Below are 19711 nucleotides of genomic sequence, written 5' to 3'. Positions count from 1 at the left end.
GAGAGAGGATTATTGGCTCATTATTATCATCGCAGTGACGCAGTAAAGAGAGTAGAAGAGCGTCTGTAGAGGAGCTGCTCATTCATTCACAACACTGACCAACACCAGCAGCGCACATGAGGGCCACACGAGCCGCCATTCTCCTCGGTGAGTACAGAGACTCTATGATTGGGAACTAAAACTTTAAAACACAAATGATCAATCAACATTTCTATGCTAAATAACAGCAATCTTAGGTTAAACTGACTTTAAACAGCTTGTGAATATTGCACATACATGTGTATATGCTGTAAATAAACAATGCTGTGTTCCACAGAACTGTTTTTTATTGAGGCAACATGAAGGGATTTATTCAACTTAGTTTTTACGAACTTCAGTGGATTGAGTATAAATCAATTAAGTTCTCTCTAAAAAACTCAAGAATTGTGCTGTTTCAGGTTTGAACAAACAGCAAACTTAATTATCTGAGTGTATATATAACTTCATAATTCTTATTGTTTACTTTATTTTCCACTTCTCTAAATGTCCTTCGGTCTTCTCGTGTTGATATGTACAGTGCAGTATGTATGTTTGTCTGTACAGTTCAATCAGAATTATTAGCCCCCCTCAATTATTAGCCCCCCTCAATTATTAGCGCCCCTCAATTATTAGCGCCCCTGTTTATTTTTTCCCCAATTTCTGTTTAATGGAGGGAAGATTGTTTCAGCACATTTCTAATCATAATAGTTTTAATAACTCATCTCTAATAACTGATTTATTTTATCTCTGCCATGATGACAGTAAATAATATTTTACTTGATATTTTTCAAGATACTTCTATACAGCTTAAAGTGACATTTAAATTCTTAACTTGGTTAATTAGGTTAACTAGGCAGGTTAGGGTATTTAGGCAAGTCATTGCATAACAGTGGTTTGTTCTGTAGGTTATCATGAAAAAAATGTAGTTTAAAGGGGCTAATAATTTTGTCCCAAAATGTTTTTTTAAAAATTAAAAACTGCTTTTATTCTAGCTGAAATAAAACAAATGAGACTTTCTCCAGAAGAAAAAATATTATCAGACTTACTGTGAAAAATCTCTGCTCTGTTAAACATTATTTGGGAAATATTCAAAATAAAAAATAAAAAAAAATAAAAAGGGGGCGAATAATTCTGACTTCAACTGTATGCACGTGCACTTAAAAAATCAAATCTTCAAAGATGAAGAAACTCCTTGGATTAACAATTTTAAAGGTACAGTAAGTGGTTGTAAACAATTTGGGTTGATTTAAAAAGTTTTGCCAAATTTGATTTGTTTTTTTAATTCAACCCATATAAATTGCTTGCAACAATTTTGCAAAAAAATCTGTTTTTCAGTGTACCCTGAGCTCCTGAAATGCTGGGTCAAATACTCTCAAAAATATTTGTTTAAACTACTTATTTAAAATGAGCTGAAACAACACAATTCTTGATGTTTTAAGGGAAAACGTAATTGTTTTATGCTCAATCCACTTAAATTTGTAAAATCTAACTAGTTTACTCAGTTAACTTAATTCCTTAATATTCTCCCAACACAAATCGATTGTGAAACCCAGCATTTTTACAGTACACTCTAAATATTGCAACTGCACATAAACATATACAGTTGAAGTCAGAATTATTAGCCCCCCTGAATTATCAGCCCCCCCTGTTTATTTTTTCCTCTATTTCCGTTTGATGAAGAGAAGATTTTTTTTTCAACACATTTCCAAGTATGCTAGTTTTAATAACTCATCTTTAATAACTGATTTATTTTATCTTCGTCATGATGACAGTAAACAATATTAGACTAGATATTCTTTAAGACACTTCTATACAGCTTAAAGTGACATTTAAAGGCTTCACTAGGTTAATTAGGTTAACTAGACAGGTTAGTGTAATTAGGCAAGTTATTGTATAATGATGGTTTGTTCTGTAGATTATCGAGAAAAAAATACCTTATAGGGGCTAATAATATTGTCCCAAAAATGACTTTTAAAAAAATTAAAAACTGCCTTTATTCTAGCTGAAATAAAACAAATGAGACTTTCTCCAGAAGAAAAAATATTATCAGACATACTGTGAAAATTTCCTGAATCTGTTAAACATCATTTGGGAAATATTTAAAAAAGAAAAAAATTAAAAGGTGGCCGAATAATTCTGACTTCAACTGTATATATAATATATATAATAATGTATACAGCTTAAATAATGTGTACTGTTCACTTTAATTTCCACTTAATTAAATTATCCTTCTATACTGTTATGTTGATATGTGTGTGTGTGTGTGTGTGTGTGTGTGTGTGTGTGTGTGTGTGTGTGTGTGTGTGTGTGCGTGTGTGCGTGTGTGTGTGTGTATATACCCTGATCTCCAGAAATGTTTGGTCAAATATACTCCAAATATACTTTGTTCAAGCTGCTTATTTACAATGAGCTGACACAACTCAATTATTGATTGATTTATGCTCAATCCACTTATATTTATAGTATATTATTTATATTATTTATTACTATAATTATTTATACTTTTTACCTCCTTTTTTGCTTCCAGAGTGGAAGCAAATGAGATGTCACATGGAAATAAATATGTGCATTTAAATAATATATAATGCGATGATATAACAAAGATGACCCTTAGCTGTTTTTAATTATGTACGGTGTTTATTTTGAATGATTATTATTCCTGATTATTATCAGGAAATACTGTGAAAAATATTCCTGAATCTGTTCAACATCATCTGGGAAACCTTAACTGTATACTTTGTATTTCTTTATTATAAGGTGATGTGATAATGAGCCAGTTGTAAATGTGTTTCAGCGTCTCACTTGCTGTTTGGGCTGGTCTGCATTGATGCATCGAGAAGCACAGACTGTATTTCACACATGGCCGCTTGTGTTTCCCCACACGTCTGCAAGAGTCAACAGAGCACGCTCAGGCAGACCTGCCAATTTAAAGGTATCAGATCCCATCGCCCATGATCCCATGCGGATGTTTAATTAAAAGTTCTCACATCTCAACCAATATTGGTAACAATCAAAACATTACTATCTCCTGCTGACCGCCGAGTCACGGGCTGAGGGATTTGTCTTTTTTTTTTTTTTTTAGCCAAAAAGCTGCATAATTGTTTTGCATTAAGATTTAGCATCACATCTAGGCTGTGCTTCTGTAGGATTCCCTCATAGAAAGAACAGCCAGAGAGGAGAAATGGATTTGTGCAAGATGTTAGCATCATTGACTGATAACAATCCAACAGAGGCTCCTTGTGAATACATATGCCTGTCTACATTTCTGGAGACCGTGAAATATATACCCAGAGATACATCTGGCTCCATTTCATCAGTAAAATGAACGCTACGGGGCGGTATGATGCCACTGACTGCTTCTGTTTCATTTCATGCTACCGCTGCCCGCTTCTGAATGGCTTTTCTGGGGTTGTCTTGGGATGTGTAGTGGAGTTGACTGCGACGATGGGGTTTGAGTCCAGGGGTCCGTTCTTCGTACCTCGCTTAAATGATCTAAAATGATTTGGCAGATTCTGGATCTTTTAATCTTGATAACTGATCTCTGGCTGATTTGATTCTTCAAACAAGTTCGTGAATCAGATTAAAATGTCTGGATGAATGTCTGCAACTTTTGTGAAGAATCAAATCACCGTCATATTAACTGTCAAAACATGTTTATGACTGCATAAATGTATTATTGCTTTAAAAAAAGTCACATATTGTTTCTATTTTCATAGTTAAATTGTACTAAAGCGTTTTAAAAAGTTCATATCAATAAGTTTTCCCTTTGCACCACCAGGTGGCAGTCTGTGAACTGAATTTCGGGGGTGCAGATTGCATAATTTTTAATAATATATATATATATCTATCTATCTTTATTTATTTTGTTAATAACTATAACTTATATTATATATATATATATATATATATATATATATATATATATATATATATATATATATATATATATATATATATATATATATATATATAAATAATCCTGTTTATGTGAATTGAACCTGCTTCTGACCGGGTTTGAGCTACCAGAACTGTTGCTATGACAACAAGTCTCAGATCAGTTTTGAAGAACGAAACGATCCTGGATCGTGTCAAATCGTCAATATCCAAATCCAGCTAACTGAGTAATCCACGTACGAAGAACAGACCGCAGGGTAGAATAATTCCAGAAAGCATGTAAATAAAAAATAATAAATAAATAAACAACAAGCTGAAGGCATGGTAAAAATCACAAGATCGCGACAGCTTTTCTTTTTTCTAGATTGCTTTAGAAAACACTATTGGTTGGATTTAAGGAAGGGGATGGGACGGGGGTCGACTGAAATGTATATTGCGCCCTCTAGAGGATTTATGCGAGAAGAGAACATGCAAGAGAAATTTGAGATCATCAAAAAGCATTCACAGCGGCCTCTAGAGGATTTGCAAAAACTAAAACTGCGAGCAGACGTACAGTTGAAGTCAGAGTTATTTCACCCCTTGTTTATTTTTTTCCCCAATTTCTGTTCAACTGAGAGCTGTTTTTTTTCAACACATTTCTAATCATAATAGCTTTAATAACTCATTTCTAATAACTGATTTATTTTCTTTTTGTCATGATGACAGCACATAATATTAGATTAGATATTCTTCAGGACACTAGTATTCAGCTTAAAGTGACATTTAAAGGCTTCACTAGGGTAATTAGGTTAACTAGGCAGGTTAGGGTAGTTAGGCAAGTTAATGTATAACGATGGTTTGTTCTGGGGATTATTGGGGGGAAAATAGCTTAAAGGGGCTAATAGTTTTGACCTTAAAATGGCTTTTAAAAATTAAAAACTGCTTTTATTTTAGCCGAAATAAAACAAATAAGACTTTCTCCAGAAGAAAAAATATTATCAGACACACTGTGAAAATGTCTCTGTTAAACATAATTTGTGAAATATTTAAAAAAGAATAAATAAATAAATTGGGGAATAATTATTCTGACTAAAACTGTACCTACACTTACGTATTTCGCTGTCCCCAGAAATGTAGACCAGGGTACATATCCCCAATGAGCCTGGGTTGTAACAATCTATGGTCACTACTCTATAAATGTGAGTACCTTTGTGTGCTTTCTATACCATCTCTATTCTAATTTGCAGGTTAAGTGCAATTAAAGTATAATCTAAAATGCAAAGTCAAAGTATAACTAGCAGAAGTGAATGAATAGATTTTCTAGACGAGCAAATACAAATCAAAGCCAATGAAACCAAACGCCAAATATAAAAGCAGACACATACGCTCTATAACACGCCACCAATTACTGAATCAATAGGGGATTTCCACAAGATAAATGTAAATATTGCAAAAATTTTAACTCTGAGAAGAACACGAGGGTTTTAAATTACTAAAAACATGTCTGCAAATTGCACAATTGCACACAATTTTCAGTTTGTGATCATATATTTGTATTGATATGGGATACAAACAGTTGTAGTTTGAAACTGATGGAAATATGAGCAGATTGTGATGCGCTTCTATAGAGATCCCATGTGTAGCCACCATTACACTCATGTTTTTTTGTCTGCACGGGTCATGTGACCGAAAAAATCATTTGGGGTTGTCTGGGGGTTAATAACAGGCTGCGTCAGACACAACTAAATAAAATTAAAAATTAAAAACTGTTTGACTTCCGGACTCAACGTTGATTCAGTCAAGGCATTAAAAATGAAGAGGCTTGTCATATGAAGGCTGTTGTTGACTTTCAGAAATACGGTACGTGCAGAAACATACTCTAGTGTGCTTTAAGAATTAATATTACACTAATCTAAAGCCTAAAACCATAAAAGAAACCCCTTTGTTGAAAGCTTTTGGTAACACTTTAGTTTAAGTGTTAATATGCTTATTACCAGCCTGTTATTAATACATTTAAATGACAATGTCTTCAGCATTTACCTAAAACTGAAACAAAAATAGACGCTAAAACAACTCATTCATTCATTTTCCTGTGGCTCAGTCTCTATTTCAGAGGTTGCCACAGCGGAATGAACCGCCAACTATTCCAGCATATGTTTTACACAGTGGATGCCCTTCCAATCCAGTACTGCGAAACACCCATACACTCATACTGTACACTACGGCCAATTTAGTTCATCAATTCCCCCATAGTGCATTGTGTTTGGACTGTGGGGGAAACCGGAGCATCCAGAGGAAACCCACGCCAACATGGGGAGAACATGCAAACTCCACACAGATAACCAACTGGATTCGAACCAGTGACCTTCTTGGTGTGAGCTGACAGTGCTAACCACACTAACTTACATTGATCTGTCAGTCTTAGTTTCCTCCGCCATCAAACAGTTGCACAGTAAGCGGATTAAAGAGTAATAACCTGCGGCTCACGCCGAGACCGTCTGTATATCCAGAGCCCGAGGCAAAACTGAATGAAACCTGAGAGAAAAATATGTACTGGCCTCGGGCAAAGCAATATATGAGATCATCAGTCCATATTCACATGCGATATTGACTGCAATGTTGATGCATTTTTGCTTCTGAATTTAATAGTGAGGTTTCGGAAAACAAAAAGGCCACATTATTTGTTTTAGTTTGGCTGAAATAAAAGCAGTTTTTAATTTTTAAAAGCAATTTTTAGGACAATATTATTGGCCCCTTTTGTTTTTAATTGGCTGCTGGGCCATGTTGGCATTTCTGTGTTTGCATGTTCTCCCAGTGTTGGCATGGGTTCCCTCCGGGTGTTCCCCCACAGTCCAAACACATGAGCTATAGGGGAAGTGAATAAACTAAATTGGTCGTAGTGTATCAGTGTGTGCATGAATGGGAGAGTGTATGGGTGTTTTCCAGTGCTGGGTTGCAGCTGGAAGGGCATTTGCTGTGTAAAACAGATGCTGGAATAGTTGGTGGTTCGTTCCGCTGTGGCAACCCCTGATAAATAAGAGACTGAGCCGAAAGAGAATGAATGAATGAACGAATGAATGAATGAATGAATGAATGAATGAATAAATGAATGAACGAATAAATGAATGGATTTACAAAATATCCCCATGAAGCTCAATCTGTATATAATATTTTTTGGCATAAAATAAAATATAATAAAGTAAAATTTGATATTTTTATTTGTTAATTTTGACTCTGTTTGACTATTCCCCAGAATATACACATGCAACAACACATGACATAATGGTTTTGTGACCATATTGATTACAAATTAGACTGTCAATATAATCAAATGACCTTTACATATATATATATATATATATATATATATATATATATATATATATATATATATATATATATATATATATATATATATATATATATAAAAATATTTGAAGTCAGAATTAATAGCCCCCCTTTAATTTTTCTTTTTTAAATATTTCCCAAATTATGTTTTGTATTAGTGTTGTGTGAATGGTAGAGTGTATGGGTGTTTCCCAATGCTGGGTTGCAGCTGAAAGGGCATTTGCTGAGTAAAACAAATGCTGGAATAGTTGCTGGTTCATTCCGCTGTGGCCACTCCTGATAAATAAGAGACTGAGCCGAAAGAAAAGGAAAAAATGAATGTATATCTCAAAACATAAACATAATAAACGGTCAACACTGCATACAGTAAGCCTCCAGCAGGAATTAATCGGAAGCTATTAATATTAATGAAGACATTGACAGCAGACTGTCCGCTCATGTCGCAGTGTTTCATGCACATCAATATGTTGATAATGCACAGAAAAAAGAGCTTATCATAACCTGTTGTTCCGGTTTACATGTGAACCAATAACCTGACAATGTCAGTCAACCACTTTTACAGAACTTCATTAATAAATCAGATTATTTCCCGTTAGTTATGTCTAAACAACGCATACCTAATTTGTTTGGACAGTTGTCATTTTTAATAAATCATTAGAAACTCCTGTCAGCAGAAAACGTATTGCTCACTGCTATGACTGTACTTGGTCACACCTTACAATGAGGATTTATTCATTAGTGTAAGTTAACATATTTACTAACATTCAGATTTCCAAAGGGGGTGTACTCATTCACACTGAACACTAGCGCTTGTTATTAACAATGTATCAGCGTACTTCATTATTTTGTACAAATTTATTATCGTGGGGCTATCTGTTTGTTAGGATGGGGCTATCAATAGTTTAAAGCCATTCTATCAGTCCTTTAGGGTGGGACTATCAGTCCTTTAGGGTGGAGCTTTCAGTAGTTTAGGGCGGGGATATCAATCCTTTATGGTGGGACTATCTGTCTGTTAGGGCGGGGTTATCAGTCAGTTAGGGTGGAGCTATCAGTAGTTTAGGGCGGGGCTATCAGTCTGTTAGGATGGGGCTAATTACTTTATGGTAGGACTATGAGTCCTTTAGGGTGGAGCTTTCAGTACTTTCAGGGCGGGACTATTACTTTGTTTAGGGCAGGACTATCAGTCCTTTAGAATGGGCCTATCAATACTTTAAAGCCATTCTATCAGTCTTTAAGGGCGGGACTATCAGTCCTTTAGGGCGGAGCTTTCAGTAGTTTAGGGCGGGGATATTAATCCTTTATGGTGGGGTTATCAGTCCTTTGGGGTGGAGCTATCAGTAGTTTAAGGCGGGGCTTTTAGTCATTTATGCTGAGCCTATCTGTCTGTTAAAATGGGGCTAATTACTTTAGGGCGGGACTATGAGTCCTTTAGGGTGGATCTATCAGTACTTTAGGGCAGGGATATCAGTCCTTTAGGGCGGGACTATTACTTTGTTTAGGGTGGGTCTATCAGTCCTTTAGAGTGGGCCTGTCAATACTTTAAAGCCATGCTATCAGTCCTTTAGGGCGGGACTATCAGTCCTTTAGGGTGGAGCTTTCAGTAGTTTCGGGCGGGGCTATCAATCCTTTATGGTGGGTCTATCTGTTTGTTAGGGCGGGGTTATCAGTCCTTTAGGAGGAGGCTATCAGTCCTTATGGGGTGGAGCTTTCAGATGTTTAGGGCGGGGCTATCAATTCTTTATGGAGGGGCTATCTGTCTGTTAGGGCAGGGTTATCAGCCCTTTAGGGCGGGACTATCAGTCCTTTAGGGTGGGGCTATCTGTCCGTTAAAGCGGGACCATCAGTAATTAAGAGTGGGGCTTTAGGGTGGGGCTATCATGCATGTCTTGCTTTCATCCATTAGTCAGTCTTCCTCCACTTTTTTTCCCCCCAAAGGACAATATCAAGCCCTGTCCTACTTTTTTTCTAATTTCAGGACTATTTCAAGTGGATATACGTCATGATATGGGAGAAAGGCCAATCTTAACTTCCGTTTCATGCTGACTTTAAAGGGCTGTTTTCTTTTCTCTGTGTAAGATGGCACCTGCCGTATGACTAATGCGGAGCGGTGCAGCGGATCTCTCCAGATGATGCTCGAGGGATCACCTGCACTGCGGGGCTGTGTGTGTTCACTGACAGACCCCTGCAGAACTCTACAACAGCTCTATTCACACTGCCAGCCTCACTGGGGTAAATGATGCAACACAGACTGTACAATAAACATCATCAACGTATAAATAATGCAAGATCAGCCCTACAGACAGCAGCGGTGACATGCTGTTGATAACCAGTCAATGATACTGACTCATCATTCAGCCTAAAACATGCCAGACATGTGCCAAGTCAGGTGTTTTTTATTAGTGTAGTGTTTTATTTATTTATTACACAATAGGCCTAAATACAGTGGAACTATGATGTCAATTTGTATGCAGAAACCCGGATGCGAGTTAGCACTTCCATTGTCCCAGGGTCAATGGGTTTTTTGAATGGGATTTAGCTGAAATTGCTTAAATAATGTCCATGGTTAACACAAACTCATTATACTTTCACGTTTATTCTACGACATGAAACACATCATTTAGACCCCACTCTTAAAACTTTTACAACTGTAAAAGCAAATGTATTTTCTATTGGGAAACGCACACATAGGTCTATATTCAATAATGTGTGTTGTTATCAAAAATAGTTTTTAAAAAATTCAAAACTGCTTTTATTCTAGCCGAAATAAAACAAATAAGACTTTTTCTAGAAGAAAAAATATTATCAGACATCCTGTGAAAAAGTCCTTACTCTGTCAATTATCATTTGGGAAATATTTAAAAAAGAATCGAAAAAATCAAAAGGGGGCTAATAATTCTGACTTCAACTGTATATATATATATATATATATATATATATATATATATATATATATATATATATATATATATATATATATATATATATATATATATATATATTGTATAACAATAAAACTTTTTATTTAAATATTTCAAATTTATTTAAATATTTTTGTGCATATATATATAAGTTGTTTTGCATATATATATATATATATAAGCCCTAATAGAGCTTTATGTCTAGCAACGCCTCTGGTCCAAACACGTGCACTTTAGGCGAATTTAGGTGTATGTGCGTGAATAAGTGTGTATGGCTGAGTCCCATTACTGGCTAGCAGCTGGAAGGGCATCAGCTGTGTAAAACATATGCTGGATAAGTTGGCGGTTCATTCCGCTGTGGTGACCCCGGATGAATAAATGCACTAAGTCCAAGACAAATGAATAAAAGTATCATAAAAGCAGACAGCAGGGCTTTTTTATTTATAGTCAGAGTTCCTCTTCAAAGAAACAACCTAAATGTACCACTTGTGATGCATCAATTTGGCATTTCTTTAATTCAGAAGAACAGAAGAAGGTTTAGCAAAATGGATTTTGAGGATCAAAATGAATCCTGACAGATTTCTTTTTGTTTTTGTGGACTGTCCCTTGCTTTCCAGCTCTAAAAAACAAACATCTTGAAGCCAGTGATCACAAAGCACACGGTAAGGCCTGATCCCATTTCTGTTTTATACCCCCTACTCCTATAGGCTGATTTATACTTCTGCATCAAGTGCACGCGTATGCGGCGCAGCCTATGTGTGGTTGCATAGCCAAAAAAGGGGGGGAGGGGGGAGGAAAATTGGGTATGCCCCGCCCTCTCTTCCTATTTCAGTTAAGACTATGTCAAAAACGCACAATTAAAAGCACTTTACATCATCTTTAATTGTGAGCATGTTGTGATCCGTCATTGTACTCCGTCCTTCCAGCACTCCACGCAGACAGACCTTGTCTTGAAGAGATTGCAGCTTGTCTTGGAGAGGAGAGCTGTAACAGGCCCATGGTGCCGCTTCTCCAGGAGTGCAAGGCTTCCTCATGTAATCAGTGCACAGAGGCGATACGGCAGTTCTACTCGGCTCTTCCTCACAGTGTGGCTGAAACACTGGTGTTCTGTGAATGTGGTGCACAAGACCAGCAATGCCAGGAGATGAAGGCTCTTATCCACTACGGATCCTGTGTGAGCGAGCAGACGCAGACACCCTGGACCTGTTTGGAAGCGCTGGACAGCTGCTTTGAGGATGCTTCGTGCAGGTTAGAACTGAAAACTTATAGCAAAAACCGCACACAAAAATTCTAAGAACTGGCTCGTTTCCACTGAGCAGTATAGTACAGCAGGGTCCACAAGCCTCAGATGACAGTCCAGTACTTGACTTGGTAAATTACTAGACTGTGATGCTATTGGCTCTTTTTAAAAAGGGGGAGGAGCTAATCAATGATGTCACATATCAACAAAGCTGCAGATTTCAAGTTACTTCAGGGGATCTTAAAAACAAGTTAATGGACACTATCATACACCCGGTGCAATTAGGCGCAAGACGTGTTTGGCACGATTTGCTGCTATTTTTTTAGACCAGCGCAACCGAATTTAATATGGTTGTTAGACTGTGGCACTTTTTTGTGTTGTCAATATGCTTGTGTTTATATAAGCGTATTGTTGTGTGTGTAACATTTGTATATGCATTTATGTATTTATTTTCTGTGCGATTTGGGGAAAAAAAATCTAATTGTGATTTATTTTAATTTTTTTTGTTGACAGATTGCGATTTCGATTTGATTTGCAAATTAAATTTGTAGTCAAGTCAATAATTCAATATTCTGTATTGGAGCTTCTTACTGCTAAAATGCAGTGAGTGCTAAAAAAAAGGAATTTAAAAGATATTACCTTATTGTTGGAGCCATTTGTGATATTTATATAAATTTATATTTTATTTGTTTATTTGTTGAAGGATTGAATAAGATTAATAATATTATAAAGTATTATTCTGTGTCACTGATCGAGTGGTTTAGTGATATAGATTGACTCTACCTATACGTCACGTCAGCTCACCTGCTTAAGTAAGGGCTCACAGGTGATGGGTGATCGGCTGGCAGTAGTAGTGGGGAAACAGTTTTTTGGCCGTGTTTGTTTGTAGCATTTGTAAGAAAAATAATGTTAATTTTGAGATATAAATGCTTGGACGCGTCATGAACATCACTGCTCCTGTCAAAACGGCTCCGTACTAACTAGATGATGCTGCAGACCGTTATACCAGCCTGATCTCACGAGAAAACATAAGTATTTTACGTTTTGCCAGTTTAGTGGCTAATTCGTACGAATTCGTACGATTTCATTCGTAAGAAATGATACGATTTTAAAAAGGAGGCGTTACACCTAACCCCACCCCTAACCCCAACCGTCATTGGGGGATAAGCAAATCGTACTAAATTGTACGAATTAGATCGTACGAATTCATACGAATTAGCCACTAAATGAAAAAGTTACGAATTGCCGTGAGATTGTGTTGGTTATACTTATATTAGCAAACAACTCTGAAATTGTACTTTGCTGTTGCTTGATAATAGATTGAGTGTCACTGGCAGTACTTTTAGTTGACATTTTAGCAAGGGCATCGGTTTGCACTGGACATTGGTGGGAACCATTTATATATATATATATATATCAGAGGTCGCATTAACTGAAGGTCGCGTTAACCGAATATTTTCTGTCATTGACAGATTTTTTCCAGCAGTGACGGAAAAATCTGAAGGTGATCCATCATTTTGACTGATTATGCTGAGGGGGATCTATTGTAATTTGTAGCTAACTGTAATTCCCACTCCTGTCCAGATGATGGCGATTGCCCTTGTTTTGTTTCCTCTTTGTCACCCATAGATATATACATTAGATGTCGCCTGGCCTATTGTTGTCTATTGGACGGAATGCGTCAATAGCGCCGCCATCTTGGTACAGGGTAGCGCTCCTTTGAAATGAATGCGGGACCAAGGTACAGTGGAGGACTGTGGCCATCCAAAGCCAGAGATATACACATATACACATATATCTGTGATCGGGAGTTTTCCTGGATGTTAGTGTGTAATTTTTTTTTTCTAATTACGAAACTTATAATTTTACATCACTTTTCTACATTGATGGATCAGTGACCGCACGGGCATTCCTGACAAAAAGCTTGTGTTTGTGTGTACAGAAATGTACTATTCACCCTCCCTGTTAAATCTGATCTAATCATGTCCTGAACACAGCTCCTCTCCTGCTTTCACTTCTCATACTGACGGAGGGAGCGATTCGTTTGTAAATGAATCCCCCGAACGACTCTTTCACTAACGTTAGCCGGCAATAACACAAGTTTCTGGCAGCGCAGCATCTCGTTGTCATATTTCTTTTGCATTGTTTGCTGATTTTATTCAACAAAACTAGCATAAGCCGAGTGTTTGGTGCGAGTTGGAGCTGCTTTGCCGTATGGTGAATGCAGTAAGTGACTGTTATCATCAATAACGTGACCTGATTAGCACAAAAGTTCAGAACATACAAAAACAGAAAAAAACTTAATATTACCCATGAAATGTTCTGCCTTTGTGCTTTGTTTTCTATGTTTGCTCGTTACTACACCCGTAGACAGCACTAAAGTCCCGCATCTTCATGTAATAACACTGTCTTGACTAGTGCGGTTGAATGACATTTGTCCTGGGAGCACTGTACCAATGTGGCGGCGCTATTGACGCATGCTTAGGGTCCCTATGCGATATCTAGTGTATATATCTATGTTTGTCACCGATGTGTACAGTTGCAAAATGTCACAGCAGCTGAGTGTGAGAGGTTTCTTTAAACGGCCAAATAGTTGTGATATTAATAATAAGGGTGAGGAAAAAGAGCAAGTGATGCAGTGGACGATGAAGAACAGACAGACAAAAATCCGATCCAAACAAGCAAGGAGGTCAGGTTTATTGTTTGTATATTGACGTTCTTGTGCACTACAAAATAATTTGTTCATTTTTGGTATTGTTTGTTTCTTGCAATCAATATACGTTTATTATTATTCATTTTGTCCTTTGTTTGATTGTTTTTGTTATAGGATATGTGCTGTTTGCATTTTATTGAAAGGTTAAACGCAGTGCCTATGCTTTGTTTACATTATAGACTGCGTTTGCTGTTATATCAACTCAAATGGTTGTAAGTACCCGTGTAATACCAAAAGGTTTTATTTGAGGGTATATGAAGACTGAGTCGCGCCAGAGACTGTGCAGAGCACATTACTCGCGGGCCCGATTTTGGCTCGGATGCGGCAGCGTCGGCTCGCTTACGGCCGCCGCATGTGACCCGCTTGACACAGGCCGGAAACGGGCAGTGAATCCACAGGCATATTATTATTATTAATATTATTATATTTTGTTTGAATTATTTTTATTATTCAAGTGGCCATCTCTGATAAGAGATGAATGTGCTGGCCAGTTTGTTATTTGCCTTTAGGCTTCAGTTTTTTCAGAAGGAAAGTGTGCTCACTCATTTGGCTAGTAAGACACACACAGACGGCAGCAGGGCCTGACTGGGACAAAAATTCAGCCCTGGCACTGTAGCCACACCAGCCCACATTACCACACAGCCCAACCCACGGACACGCACATTCACTAGTTATTTTGGTGTACAGATGGTGAAATAATATGATATTCTTGCCAGATTTTGATTACGTCCGGGTAATCTCGGATTGGGTCGGCCCATCTTAAAACCAGGAGGCAGTTGCCGATTGGGCCAAATGTTTAACATTTATTACTATTTATTACGATCATCATAACATCACATCTAGCAAACATAAAAGCTGTCTGCACTTAAAAACATATTAAAAACATATTAAAAAAACATAAACTGACCGGCCCACATTTAAAAATTGGTCCGGCCCTTCTGGAATTTGCCAGAATTGCCAGTGGACGGCAGTCATGCATTTGCTCTGAGTGAGGGAAGTTGAATAATGTGCCATATTAGCTAATCGCAACGTTTTAAATCGCGATTGAGATTCGATTTGGATTAATCGCACAGCCCTATTTATAACCACCTCCAAGGAATGTGGAGGTCACGAGTCAATGGCATTATTGTTTTCGGGGTCGCGGGCTGAAAAGTTTGGGAACCCCTGATTTAAACAACAAATACAGTCATAATCAAATGTTCGCTATCATATTAAAGTATTTTAATTCACTTGAATTATACATGTGTTGTATATCAATCCACTTTAAGGAAAATGAATGGAAAATCCTTTAGATGCATTCTGTAATGAGCAACATGCATCTCTATTATTTACATAACGCATTCTTTCAGGAGTCGAGATTATAATAAGAACTGTCGTATCAAATTAAACATGCTTTGAATAAATCCATGCCAGCCAGAGAGTTTATTCTTCCCAAGGTGCTGCTGTTTAAAACCAGCTGTTTTATTATGATTATTATTCACAGGCAGGTGTTTGACGGGTTCCTGTCCAAATGCTTTGAGGCGGAGGAATCTGCATTTGATTCCACCAGTGACTGGCTGTATCTCCTAGACCCAGACTTCTTTCTTGGGGAGGACGTCGAATGCAGGGCAGCATTTGTGGAAACAGTGGGTTCAGTACTGCATCACCCATGCACGTGTGCCGGACTGCATCATCATCACCAATATAAGTGTGATGAGCTGAAGCTAATTTTCCAAGACAAGTCCCTCTTCAGTGAGTACTTTTGGATTGTTTTTGGCTAGCTTAAAGTTGGAATGAAATCAAAATGTACTATTATTGTTTTTATAAGTGTAAATATAATACTGCTTGTTATAAACAATGTGTCTGTGCTCCTTTATACAATTATTTTGAAAAAATGAATTTGCCTCCATTTTTAATCAAACACCATAACCTTTCCTCCCACTCGAAAAGAGTTTTCTTAACTTCTGGTCACATGAAATGCCTTTAGGGCGGGGCTATCAGTTATTTAGGGTGGGACTATTAGTCTTTTCGGGCGGGGCTATCAGTCATTTAGGGTGGGGCTATCTGTCATTTAGGGTGGGGTTACTAGTCCTTTAGGGTGGGGCTATCAGTCATTTAGGGTGAGGTTATTAGTCCTTTAGGGTGGGGCTATCAGTCAGTTAGGGTGAGGCTATCAGTCATTTAAGGTGGGACTATTAGTCCTTTAGGCAGGGCTATCAGTCCTTTAGGGCAGGACTATTAGTCATTTAGGGCGGGGCTATCAGTCTTTTAGGGTAGGACTATCATTCCTTTAGGGCGGAACTATCATTCCTTTAGGGCGGGACTATCATTCCAATAGGATGATACTGTCAATCCTTTAGGGCGGGGCTATCAGTATTTAGGGAGGGTCTATCAGTACTTTAGGGCGGGACTATCAGTCCTTTAGGGTGGGACTATCATTGCTCTAGGGTGGGGCTGTCATTCCTTTAAGGCGGGACAATCATTTCTTTAGGGCGAGACTGTCATTCCATTAGAACGAGACTGTCATTCCTTTAGGGCAGGGCCATCAGTATTTAGGGAGGGGCTATCAGTCATTTAAGGAGGGAATATCATTGCTTTAGGGTGGGGCTATCAGTCTTTTAAGGAGGGAATATCATTGCTTTAGGGTGGGGCTATCAGTCCTTTAGGACGGGGTGATCATTCCATTAGGGTGGGACTATCAGTTCTGTAGGGCGGGACTGTCAGTCCTTTAGGGTCAGGGCTATAAGTATTTAGGGAGGGGCTATCATTCCTTTAGGGCGAGCCTTCATTCCTTTAGGGAGGGGCTATCAGTATTTAGGGAGGGGCTATCAGTCCTTTAGGGTGGGACTATTATTCCTTTAGAGCGGGACTATCATTCCATTAGGACGGGACTGTCATTCTTATAGGTCGGGCCTATTAGTATTTAGGGAGGGGCTATCAGTCCTTTAAGGCGGGACTATCAGTCCTTTAGGGTGAAGCTATCAGTTTTGTAAGGCGGGACTATCAGTCCTTTAGAATGGGACTGTCATTCCTTTAGTGCTGGGCTATCAGTCCTTTGGGCCGGGACTATCATTCCTTTAGGTCGGGACTCATTCCTTTAGGGAGGCGCAATCAGTCCTTTAGTTAACTTCCATTTCATTGTGTTTTTAAAGTCTGCATGAAACAGAAGTTGCTGAGGCTTTTGTTTCAGTATGTTGATTTACTCACAATTGTAACATAATGATAAGTAGAGGGCGGGGCTTACTTTTATGCGCATCATTCCCTGATAGCAAACGAACAGTAAGAAGAGTGTGGTTAATAATACTGTGGCTGTGTCAAACTGACGTCAACAGAATAAGAGCCAATCCAGAAGCAGATGCTCACACTAAAGATTGTAGATTACCAACCAACTTGCACGGATTCATTGTTCCCTTTAAATCTAGCAATGTGAGCTAGCAAAATAAACACAACATAATCTTTGATTTCACACAGACTTTAACATCTGTGTGTTTGATTTCTGCTTGTGTTATTGCTGGAATATTCTCATTGTGATTAATGTGTTCACTGTGATAAATCATAGAGCGCTCAAGGAGAAAAGACAGTTTACTACATGGAAAACCTCATGAACCAAACACACAACAACAACCTAGCAATGAACCGAGCCCTGATCAGCAACGGATAGATGGAGCAAATCTCATACATGGACAGTCCAATGACTCAAGCAACGGACAGCAAGCAACCAATGAATCACACGTCCAGCAGAAGCTGTTGAGTGGTGAGTCCATTCATCGAAATGTGGGATTTTTAGCTTGAACGTAAAATGATTATGGATGCTTGTTCAAACTACCTATCTAAAATGAGCTGAAACAACACAAATCTTGAGGTTTTTAGGTGGACAACTCAATTGTTTTATGTTCAGTCCACTTAAATTTGTCTAAACAATTATGTTAACCTAATCAATTAGTGTTGGGGAAACATTAATGAATTAAGTCCCCTAATAGAAAGTGGACTGAACATAAAGCAATTAAGTTGTCGCAAAGAAAACCTCAAGAATTGTGTTGTTTCAGCTCAATTAAGATAAGTAATGTAATGTTTTGAGTGTTTTGTCATCTGCTGTAATTAAACAAATTATCGTTTTTATCCCAGATCAGCTGCTGTACCTCCTGATATACATCTCTGCATTAATGGTGCTGGTTTTGTTTATAGTCAGCCTTGTTTTACACAGAGTAAGGTGAGTTATCGGTGTTTTAATGGAGTGTTTCTCAACCATGTACACGGAGGATCAGCCACACTGCATGTTTTGCATGTCTGCTTTGTCTGTCACACCCATTACAGCTCTGATCTGAATCTAGTGGGTTTTGTGAAGGATACATGGTAAACGTGCAGAGCTGGTGCTCCTCCAGGAACGTGGTTGAGAAACACTGGTTTAATTCACACCAAATAATGCAGATTTTAGTTTTTGATTATTACATAATGAGCAATTGTTTTCTGTTTGACATGCTTTTAGGAGGATTCACCAGGCTGCTGGTAAACCAACGTTCGAGGACCAGCAGTCAAAGTCTCTGATGATGTTGTCATCGGTCATTATTTGAGCCATTTGATAAAACTCTGGCTTCATCAAAGACATTTCTGATTTGCACATTTATGAATCTGGACCACAAAACCCATTGTATAATTAGGGATTTTTTTGTTTAATGCCAAAAATTAATAGAATATTATGTAAACATTGTGTTCAATATTTATTGTATCTTTTTTTTCTTGTTTTTTTTTATTTATTTTTTTTATACTTTAAATATATAATTTTTTTATTTTACTCTTATTTTTAGTAATGTGCTTTGCTGAGAACTTTATCTAGAGAGCTTTAAAGGTTATTTTCTCCCTCCAATTTCAAATTTTAATTTGAATAAATATTCAATATTTAAATATTGTCCATCCTAACAAACCATGCATCAGTGGAAAGCTTGTTTATTCAACTTTTATGTGATGTACACTGCAAAAATATGTTGCTAGTCCAAATATCTTAATATTAATTCTTAAATAAAGAAGCAACTTCTTCACAAGCAAAACATATTGTTTCAATTTAATAAATACTATGTCATAATTAAATGAGTTTAACCTTCCATCTGTCAATAGGGTAAGCAAAAAAAAAAAATTAATTTTTTTGACATAATTTTGCTTACCTGATTATTTTGCTTGTTTTAAGGAAGAATTTACTTAATTTTGACATATTAGTTTTGTGGTCCAGAATCATATTTTAGTTAGTTCTCAAATTTTAATTGTGCGTTAATATTATGCAGTATGCTGCCCCTTTGTGCATTAACACCCCCAAATAAATGTTATAATAAATGTGACTATAAATAATACATTTGATCAATCTTTATTTGTTCCTAGAACTGTTCATATCTTGCAGTTACGACTTTTCCCCTTAGAATGTTTCAACTTATAAATTGTAAGCATGATTCAAACCCAAAATTGCAATCTAATAAAAGATCTGATGAAAATAATTGCAAAGTGCCTGAATTGAAAGATGTAAGCTCAGAATTCTGAGGGGGGAAAAAGTCACTTAAATTTTAGATTTTTTATATATAGATTTTTTGTTTTATTTCTAGTCCAAATATCTAACAACTCTTAAATCAAAAAGCA

The 19711-nt window shown here is 37.2% G+C and overlaps 2 protein-coding genes across 21 annotated transcripts in view; one reads left to right on the top strand and one right to left on the bottom strand.

Annotated features, from left to right (window-relative positions):
- Window positions 1-19711, bottom strand: part of hmgcll1 (3-hydroxymethyl-3-methylglutaryl-CoA lyase like 1) — a 245051-nt gene that overhangs the window by 162961 nt on the left and 62379 nt on the right. For 2 of the 19 annotated variants that reach the window (XR_012388659.1, XM_073919893.1), the window contains exon 11: window positions 100-181. The exons of the other annotated variants lie outside the window; for them this stretch is intronic. Coding sequence is in view for 1 of the 2 variants with exons in the window: in XM_073919893.1 (XP_073775994.1) it covers window positions 100-181 (82 nt within the window). In the remaining variant the exon portion in view is untranslated. The remainder of the gene's footprint in view (window positions 1-99; window positions 182-19711) is intronic. 19 annotated transcript variants of the gene reach the window in all.
- On the top strand, window positions 6-19429 carry gfral (GDNF family receptor alpha like). 2 transcript variants are annotated; one of them, XM_684733.11, is made up of 9 exons: window positions 6-147; window positions 2813-2950; window positions 9316-9468; window positions 10775-10819; window positions 11084-11405; window positions 15594-15841; window positions 17649-17843; window positions 18215-18299; window positions 18576-19429. In XM_684733.11, the coding sequence occupies exons 1-9, from the start codon at window positions 117-119 to the stop codon at window positions 18658-18660; spliced, it is 1302 nt and encodes a 433-aa protein (XP_689825.7). In that variant the 5' UTR covers window positions 6-116; the 3' UTR covers window positions 18661-19429. The 2 variants fall into 2 exon arrangements, with proteins under 2 accessions (XP_689825.7, XP_068069087.1); XM_068212986.2 differs by lacking the exon at window positions 9316-9468.

Source organism: Danio rerio, chromosome 13 (assembly GCF_049306965.1).
Source record: "Danio rerio strain Tuebingen ecotype United States chromosome 13, GRCz12tu, whole genome shotgun sequence".
Classification (NCBI taxonomy): domain Eukaryota; kingdom Metazoa; phylum Chordata; class Actinopteri; order Cypriniformes; family Danionidae; genus Danio; species Danio rerio.
The sequence above is the reverse complement of the archived record's forward strand: the minus strand, read 5'-3'. Positions and strand labels throughout refer to the sequence as shown.